The sequence below is a fragment of the Corvus brachyrhynchos genome, unplaced genomic scaffold (assembly GCF_000691975.1).
Source record: "Corvus brachyrhynchos isolate BGI_N302 unplaced genomic scaffold, ASM69197v1 scaffold351, whole genome shotgun sequence".
Taxonomy (NCBI): domain Eukaryota; kingdom Metazoa; phylum Chordata; class Aves; order Passeriformes; family Corvidae; genus Corvus; species Corvus brachyrhynchos.
In genome coordinates, this window is record NW_008236203.1 from 638,213 (window position 1) to 647,486 (window position 9,274).

At 54.1% G+C, this 9,274-nt stretch overlaps 1 protein-coding gene across 1 annotated transcript in view; it reads left to right on the forward strand.

The window, feature by feature from the left end:
• Positions 1-5,246: 5,246 nt before the first annotated feature.
• The window catches only part of LOC103622311 (H(+)/Cl(-) exchange transporter 5), a 24,189-nt gene continuing 20,161 nt past the window's right edge, over positions 5,247-9,274 (forward strand). Inside the window, exons 1-2 of the mRNA XM_017741065.1 lie at positions 5,247-5,526; positions 7,294-7,443. Coding sequence (XP_017596554.1) covers positions 5,487-5,526; positions 7,294-7,443 — 190 coding nt within the window. The 5' untranslated portion in view covers positions 5,247-5,486. The remainder of the gene's footprint in view (positions 5,527-7,293; positions 7,444-9,274) is intronic.

The window sequence follows — 9,274 nt, forward strand, 5'->3', positions numbered from 1 at the left end:
CTGTCCCAGGCTGCTCCAAGCCCCAATGTCCAGCCTGGCCTTGGACACTGCCAGCGATCCAGGGGCAGCCCCAGCTGCTCTGGGCACCCTGTGCCAGAGCCTGCCCACCCTCCCAGGGAACAATTCCTTCCCAATATCCCATCCAGCCCTGCTCTCTGGCAGTTTTAAGCCACCATTCCTTGCTCTCCATGGATGAATATGTGTTTTAGTTGGAACAAGGATGGTACAGTTGTCCCTGGAGCTTGGGAAGAGGAGCAAGCCTGGCTCAGCACTTTGGTCTGTCAGAACAACTGGTGGCATTTTGGGGTGGGATACTTCCATCATATCCCTGATTTTCTTCTTAATAGTCCCTTTTCCTCTTCATGGCTTTTCCTGCTGAGTATTTGGACCCAGAAATGTCCCAGTTTGTGCTGTTGCTGGGTGGAAGGTGAGGTTGGAATGTGTGTCCTGGTTTGGGAGGAGGTTGGAACCATCCCTGGAAATTCAATGAGTCTGGAGAGTGACTCCAGTGCTGCTGTGCCAGCCTGTTCTGCCTCAGTGCTGTGGGGTTCAGAGCTGCTGTGCTGTGACCCAGCACTTCCAAAGGCCTGGCTTTATTCCTCCCTTCTTCAGGCACTTCTGTTTGTTTCTTAACCATCAACAAGGAAGGAGAGTTTGTAGTTCCGGTCAAGGAGGTGCCTGTGAGTGGAATGAGATCCTGTGGTTCAATAAAAATGTATAAAATCATCTCCTTGTCGTGTGCTGAGCAGCTGGGATGGATTTTGTGGAGAGGGAGGGCTTGGAAAGGTACCTGGTACCTGGTGTGCTCAGCTGTAATTCCCCCTGCAGTTGGCAGCAGCTCCGGGTCATCCATGTGGCTCCCCGGAGGCTCAGTAGCAGCCCTGGCCTGGGCTCTGGCTCTCCTCCCCTGACCCTCTCCCTTGCCTCAGGGAGGCTTTCCCAGGCTGTTCTCTCCTAGGATTTTATACAAGTTGGGTGTTTTATGATCTCTTTGTGCCTGAAAATCTCCTTTTAAACCTCTTGTAGCCCATATTTCAGTATTTTGGGGATTTTCGACCTTGCTTAGCAAGAGGCAGAGCTCAGATCTCCCCAAAATGAGTCTAGATCTGGTTCCATGTGGTGCTGTTTAGATTTTGGGGTGTGCTGAGAAGTGTCCCCTAGAAAGAACACCACAAGGAAGGTGTTCTGCTGGAAGAGATCCAGTGCTGGGCGTTCACAAAGCGTGGAATGACAGGTTTACAGTGGGGACTTGATGCAAGCGTGGCACTAAACTGGACTGTAAAATATAATTGGAAATATCTGTTGAAGTCTTGCTGTTGTAGCCATTATTAAAACAATAAAGGGAGGAAGGAAAGGAAAATGGGGAAAAAGAGATAATGTTTGAGCTGAGATGATATTTTATCAGTGGTTATTTGGGTTTTTTTTTTGTGTTTTTTTTTTTTTTTTTTTGTCTGGCGCAGTTTTGGGCATCAGCTTTCTCTGTTAGATCTGTAACAGCAGATCCTTTTTCCTTTTGAATTCCAGGAAAATAACTAAACATAGCAGATATGGGAAGAATGGGATAAGTGTAAGGCACGTGATCCGAAGGTGTGGATCGTCTGTGTTGGTGAACGGACGGTGTGCCACTCCAGGAGGGACATTTATAACCTGGAAAGTGGAAATGAGCTTACAAAATACTACAGAACAAAGCCACAAACCAGTAACTCCCTTATTTGGGAAGTAGAGAGTTATCTTACTTGTTGTCCAGAGCAGCTGGGGCTGCCCCTGGATCCCTGGCAGTGTCCAAAGCCAGGTTGGATTGGGCTTGGAGGAGCCTGGGACAGTGGAAGGTGTCCCTGCCCAGGGCACAGAGACGAACTTTCAGGTTGCTTCCCACCCCAGGCATTCTGGAATTCCATGGTTCTGGGTACTGACATCTTCTCACTTGCATCCAGGCCATTTCCCAGCTGCTTCTGTGGCGGATGTGCCGGGGCTGTTCTCACACACTGCTGTGAACTGGGGTGAATCTGTGGGGCTGCACCCTGGGGACACTGTCCCAGAGAGAGGATGGAGAGAGGTCCTGAAGCCACTTTAATGCCATCTGGGAGCCCCTGAGCCCACTTCTCCTCAGCACGGACCTTGGCTGTGCTCCTTGAGCACAGGCTGTGGACACCTCTCTTGGAAATTCATCCAAGGAGCAGCCTAACCCTGTAAGCAAACCAGGGCCTGTAGGGATGTCCTGCTCCCCAGAGCTCTCCTGGGGAAGGAGCTTGCCAAGGGGACACCTGTGGTTGTGACCCGGTTTAAGACTAGACATTTTGGCAGGAGGTGCCTTTGGAGCCTTCATCCAAGACTCCGGTGTTTTCAGGACGGAAGCAGTGCCGGATCAGCTCCGTGATGAAAACCAGCCCTGTTTATTCCGGCTGTTTCCCTCTGGGTCATGTGTTAGTCACACTCCTCCCGTGTGCCCGAGGGCTGGCGGAGCGGGCTGGCAGCTGGGTGGGTGGTGTGGACACCTGGGAGTCATCACTTCCCAGCCACACAGGTATGTTGGGAAAACAGAGTGATGCTGCTGCACGGAGCTGTGACACTGTCTTGGATTCCCAAAGAGGCTGGGAACGGTGCAGAAGCTGTTGTTGTGTTTCAGTATGGACACTGCTGTAAATAACTGGATCTAGTCTGGAAAATACAGTTCAGATTCCAGTAGCAACCTCCCCTCAACTGGTCACAAACTACCTGTGCATCTGGTCTTGGGCATTTTCGTGTTGTAGTCAAAACATTAAGCAAAAAGAAAAGAAGCTGGAAGTAGTTGTGAGGAAGCTCCTGGGAAGAGGTGGCTGGACTGAGATTGTGGCTTTTTAAGTGAGAGCTAAAATGGTAATGACAGAAAGTTTAGGAGGAAAAAAAAGAGGTTTTGCGGTGAGACCAATGGATGGGGCAGATAGCAGTGAGTAACCAAGACATGTTCCTAACTGAGCTGTGATGTACCAGTGCTCCCAGCTCAGCTGGATTTGGCTAAACAACGTTTATTTTGGCTTTTGGGGGACTGGTGCTGGTTCTGAACAGGGCTGGCAGTGCCTTTGGGCACATCTGTGTGCTCACCTTGGTCTGTACCTGCTGCTTGAGCAGTTGCTGGGGTGGTTTTGGGATGGGGATGTTGCTGTTTGCCTCCATTTGGGTATTCCAGTGTCGGAGGGGCTCTGTGGAATGGTGGATTATTCCGGAGGAGGTGGGACTGGTGTGGATGTGAGGCCGTGGGCTCTGTGTGTCTGTGCATCCTGGGGTGGCAGTGAGTCAATCCCACAGCACCCTGTGTCAGCCCCGTGCCTGGGAAACCCAAACTGGCACAGGATTCATGCGCTGCTCTCTGCCGTGACCTGGTGACGGGTGCCAGCCCCTGTTACCCTGCTGGAGGGATGTCAGAGCAGAGCCTGAGGTATTGGCTCCCGGGCCCGTGTGAGTGCACGTCAGAGAGCAGCGAAGGAGCCCCGACCAAGCCCTAAAACAATGCAAGTCTTTGTGCTCAGCCTGTGTTGGTAGGATTCCCAGTTTCTCTCAAACCTCCTATTGTTCAGGCTGGCGTGGCCGGGCAGCCCTGGCCCCACACAAGCAGCATTCCCGGGATGTGTTTGTCTTTGCTGGAGCAGCTGCCGAGGGCGAGAGGCTGCCTGGAGAGGGCAGCCTTGTGCCGGGTCCAGCACAGCTCTGTGCCACTGGCCCGGGAGGGACAGCTGCTCCAGGATCCTGCTCCTGCACTGCTGGGAGCACCCGAGTCCTCCTTGGCCACCCCGAGAATGGAGCTGCCCCGGAATCTTGGAGTGCTTTGGGTTGGAAGAGACCTTAGAGACCATCTACTGCCACGGGCAGGGACACCTTCCACTATCCCAGGGTGCTCCAAGCCCTGTCCAACCTGGCCTTGAGTATTCCAGGGATCTGGGGGCAGCCACAGCTTCTCTGGGCACCCTGTGCCAGGCCCTCATCACCCTCACAGGGAGGAATTCCTTCCCAATATCCCATCTGTCCCTGCCCTCTGCTGGGGTGCAGCCAGTCCCCCTTGTCCTGTCACTCCAGGCCTGTGTAAATTTGGTGTAGTTTCCTCTCTACCGAAGCAGAGGCTGGTTGTGGTCCCTTCAGACAGCACAGGGAGCTGGAGGAGAGAATGGCTTGGAAAAATAACATTGTCTTGGAACTGCCTGTGGCAAATCATCGGCTCTTTTGTCACAGCATGAGGACACAGGGCTGGCCCCTCCCTGGGCTATTGATTTGGCAGCAGAGCTGTGCATGAGGCTTCTCAGTCCAACTCCTCCTGCAGAGGGTTCCGTGTTTTGAGGGTTGGAATACAGCAAAATCCAAACCACCTCCCTCAGTTCACACAGAGATGGAGTTTCACCCTCATGGAGTCCCTTCCTCTGCTCAGGATGGGAAATGTGGGGATTTTTTGGTGTTGGTGGGAGCCTGTAGAGTGATGATGTTGCCCAGAGAGGTTGTGGACTCCCTGTCCCTGGAGGTGTTCCAGGCTGGGTTGGATGGAGCTTGGAGCAACCTGGAAGAGTGGAAGGTGTCCCTGCCCCTTGGGCTTTAAGGTCCCTTCCAACCCAAGGCATTCCAGGACTGAAAGGCTGGCTCTGCTGGCTCCCAGGAGTATTGACCCAACAGCCAAATGCTACATTTTTTTCTCCTTTACTTTCCTTTTTTCCCCCAGCTACAATTGGCTCATTCTGCATTTTTTTCCTACTTTGTACACCAGTGGATCTGGTTCTTGTGGGAAGGGATGTGCCTGAGAACCATGTGGGGCTGGGGGGGAAGGAGAGCTCTGAATTGTTAAAGCTCAGCTTAGATTTGCTGATCTCTGAAAAACGCCCACTCTTGTGATCCAGGGTTTTGGGTTCCCAGAGGAAACAGCCACCAGGTGGTAAGCGGGCTCCTTCCCGCAGCGGGAGCGACTCCAGAGGTGGCTGGTTGGGATTGCTGCCCGCTCCTGGCGGGGTTCTCCTGGTGCCGTGTCCGTGCTGCTGGAGCTGGGGTCGAGCCTCTCCTCTGACAGGGAGGGAAAAATGCTGTGGGAGCTTTTTCCGTGCTCTGACTGGGAAAGCCTCGAGCCTTTGGCTGGAAGGGCTGCTCCGAGCATGGCAGTGCTCTCGGAGTCCCGGGCCCATTCCCTGGTGCCACGGTGGCACTGGGACAGGTGTTATGGTGAGACTGAGGGAGCCCATCTGCTGGGTGACACCGAAGCCTGGAACTGAGAGAAAACCTTGGAATGCTTGGGTTTTGGATTGGAAATCGCAGCGAGGGCTGATCATCCCGGCAGGATGGCAGCGAGGCTCTGGCTTCCTGCTGCCAGCCCTGTCATCTGAGTCACTTCCAGGCGGTGTCGTGGGGACCCTGCCGGGTTCTGCTTTGCTGCTTCCCTTTCTCTGAGTGCCCTGGGGAACACCAGGACGGAGTAGAAGGGCGCAGGAGGTGGATGGGAGCCGCTGGAGGAGGTGGATGGGAGCTGCTGGAGGAGGATGGCATCACACGGGCGCTGGGGACACCGGGAGCCCTGGGGTATGTACGTGTGCTCCGGGGCCTCTGGCAGTGCCACGGCCTGTGCAAGGAGGCAGCTGGACAACTGGGGTAAAGGAACAACCAGAAAAGCATGAAAACAGTCTAGTTTTTATTTTATTTTGTTTTATTCCTTGTGCCTGGGAAAGCATCGCTTACCTGTAGAGGGAGTGTTTTGGTAAGAAAAAGTGTCTGAAACCTGTGTCTCTGGGGCTGCCAGGAGAAGTGAGCACGGAGGTAGCCTCCTGTGTGTCCTTCTTGGGCTGCCGGCTGTTCCCTGGGCTCTGCTGTGGCTGGAAGGTGCCGTGTTTGCTGCCGTGGTTTTGAGTTTTAAAGCTGTAAATGAGAAGCAGCTCGGGGCGGGACTGGGGGGAGCAGGAGGTGCCGTTGCTCCGGTTTCTGCTCCTCCAGCAGGGACTCCGGCTGCCCGGGCTGCAGGACCCGATGCTTTCTGTGCAAAGCAGAGAGGTTTGGATGGAATGTTGGGGAGAAATTGTTCCCTGGGAGGGAGGGCAGGCCCTGGCACAGGGTGCCCAGAGCAGCTGGGGCTGCCCCTGGATCCGTGGGATGGGATGGGCTTTAAGATCCCTCCCAACCCAAACCACTCTGCGATTCTACAAGTGCAGAGATATTTTAACCCCATATCCCACATATTTACACACGCAGAGTCTTATTGGAAAATCCCTGTAAAACCATGTTATGCTGCAAATGAGCCCCGAGACACGTGAGCACAGTTCCCTTAATTCTCTGCCAGGCTCGATGGGCCATCCCTGCCTCCTGGGCTGGGAGCTGGATCCACTGAGCTCCCTGGAAGCAGTTCACTGGAGGAGCACCACAGCACTTTAATGCCATTTAATTACTTTCATTGTTAGCTGGCAAATGCTAACTTTGAATTCCTGGGTTTCTCCAGGCCACGCTGTCTGTGTGCTCCCAGGGTGTGCAGCTGCTCATGTGCCTTCCCAAGCACACAGCTCCCCTCAGCTTCATCTTTTCCAGGATCTTCTGCAACAGTTTAATGAGAAAACACCGCTTACAAGTGAAGGAACATGGTGTTCCACAGTGTAAGGCTCAGCAAAGAGCGCCCTGTGCAGTGCCAAAGCTTTTTCTGTGTGCTGTGGTGGCTTTTTCTGTGTAATAAGGAAGAGTTTTCTGCAGAGTGTGTAATTCAGCCTATTGGGAAGTGCTGGCTGGCGTTTTCCTTTCCTGGAGTAGGGCTGAGCTGGGTAGTTGGTTTCTCTCTTAATTCTCTGGAAAAAAGTGCACATGGCCAGCAGGGAGTCCAGGTGGGCAACCTGGCCTGGATCAAGAGCAGTGTGACCAGTAGGACCAGGGCAGTGCTTGTCCCTCTATGCTGGCAGCTCGTTATCCAAAATCCAGTTTGAGCCCTTTTCCAGTGGATTGATGAGTAGAGGATGGATGTAGGATCCCTGTTAGGGAAGGACTCTCCTCTTGGGTGGGCAGTGGTTGCTGAACTTGTTCTTTGAGCCCCATTTCTGCCATGTTTGTGGCTCCCCAGGTGGGTTCAGAAGCTGTACTGGGACCTGCTCTTTGTTTCTGGCATGTGACACTACGAAATCTAGTGCAAGAGATTTGTAAAGCTGTTCCAAAACCTTGGAATTCCAGCCTGAGCTTCAGGTGACAGCACTGCACTCACCCTTCCCATGGGAAGAGCAGTGCAGCCTCTGGGTCTCCAGGGTCAGGTGTCAGTCCAGTTGGGTTAGAAAATGAGTTTTCCTGCTTGTGCTCTAAAAAGCTTCTCTTTGCCCCGAGGTTTGGAAGCTCTGGCCATGGATCAGAAGGGCTATCGTCGGGGCAGCTTCCAGAGCGCCACCAGCGATGAGGATATGCTGGAAATCGCTGGAGCATCCATGGATTTCTCCATGGCAGACGACGACCCGCCGCTCGACAGGGAGATGGGAGGTAACACCCACAAGCTCTCCCCCCTTGCTGTTTTTCCTGATGGCTGTGGTTAGGGTTTCATGGTAATATTTGCTGTGTGGATCCTGCTGGCCTCTGCCCGGGCTGGGTCTGGTGTTCCCTGGCACCAGGGTGAAGAGTTTGCAGGATTCTGTGCTGGATTGCATCCCCGTCTGTGTGGCTCCTGGGCTGTGACATGGAGCACATCCTCTGGCTTCAGGAGAGTCCTTCCTGGGGTTTTCCAAAGTAGCTGCTTCCAAAGAGAAGAGCTGGCAGTGGCAGGAGGGAGGGCTGTGAGTGCCGTGGAAGGGCAGCACTGAGCCGTTCCTGGGGGGCTGTGATATGTCCCCTCCTTCCCCTCCCTTCTTCCTTATCTGTAATTTTGGAGGTTTTCTGTCATGGAGACAATCTCACAGTGTGGCAGCATGGAGGGATTTGGTGCTTCCCCTGCCACCCCTTGTCTGGCCAGAGGGTCTGCTCCTCCTCCTTGAGTCTGAGCTGTGGAATTCATGGAGAAGGGATGAATCCACATGGATCTGCTGAGCTCTGGGGAGTGGTTGCCCTGGGTGAGGCTCTCTCTGTTGACAGGGTGCTCCAGTCCTCAGGGAGGTGACACTAAAGTAAAAGAGGAAATTTTAAAGGGGGAAGAGCTCCTTGCCCAAGCATCAGTTTCAGTTCTCCCTGGGAACTTCCCCTGCTGACTTCAGATGTTTGCTGGCAGATGTTTGGGTGCCAGGTGTGAAACCTGAAGCTGTGGGATTTAGCAGTGATGGATTTATTCTGCATCTTAAATTAAAAACGAAATTAAAAATTGAAGTGGGAGCCTTGAGCTGGCTCATCTCCCCTGCTTTCTTCACCCGCCTTCCTCCTTGACCTCAGACAGAACCCGGAGCTTTTATCAGTGAGACCAAAGTCCAAGTGGGGAGGGTGCAGAGGTTCAGCCTCCCAGACAATTTGTGAGTGACAAGTTATCACCAGCAAATTGGAGCCCGAGGAGCTTAATCACCAGCCCCTTTGAGCTCTGTGTGCGTTGAATAAGGGCCAGATAAAGGCTGCTCGTGGGGCTGGCGCTGGGAGAGCCTTTGAAGTCTGGCTGTGCCCGGAGGACGAAAGGAAAATCCAGTGCCTGCCTGCTGGAAAGACAGTGAGCATGGGAGTTACTCAGCAAGGAAAATGTCAGCGGGTGGGAAAAGAAAGGGGTTTGTCTGTCAGTGCAGCAGTGACTGACCCACCGCTGTCAGGAGGCTGTTGTTAAATGTGTTCTCCTGTGCTGCATCGTGACTTGGGACAGAGCTTTGGGAATGGGCTGCAGAGCAGGGAGTGTGCCAGGCTGGGGTGCCAGGAGCAGGTTGGACGGGGCTTGGAGCCACCTGGGATAGTGGAAGGTGTCCCTGCCCATGGCAGGGGGTGGAATGGGATGGTCATTAAGGTCCCTTCCACCCCAGGCCCCTCTGTGACTCCATGAGCTGAGGTCGGAGTGCCTGGGCTACCCCAAAGCCTGATCTCGGGTGTTTGTGAGCACAAACAGGATTTAGCAGCAGGTGTTTTCCCAGCTCTCTGCAGCTCCCAGTCTGCAGCACAGCAAACTGGTGTTAGTCCTGGGGAATCCCTTCTTGCAGAGAAAATGTCCCGGGTGCTGCTGAAGTGGCTCCACTCACTGCTCTGGGATTCCCCATCCCTATGTCCCTCCTGCAAGCCTGACCCTCTCCTCGCTCCGGTCCTGCCCCCCAGGGGGTGCAGGGGCTGGCTCTGGTGGCACTGTCCCCCCCAGGTGTGTGCAGGGGCTGGCTCTGGTGGCACTGTCCCCCCAGGTGTGTGCAGGGGCTGGCTCTGG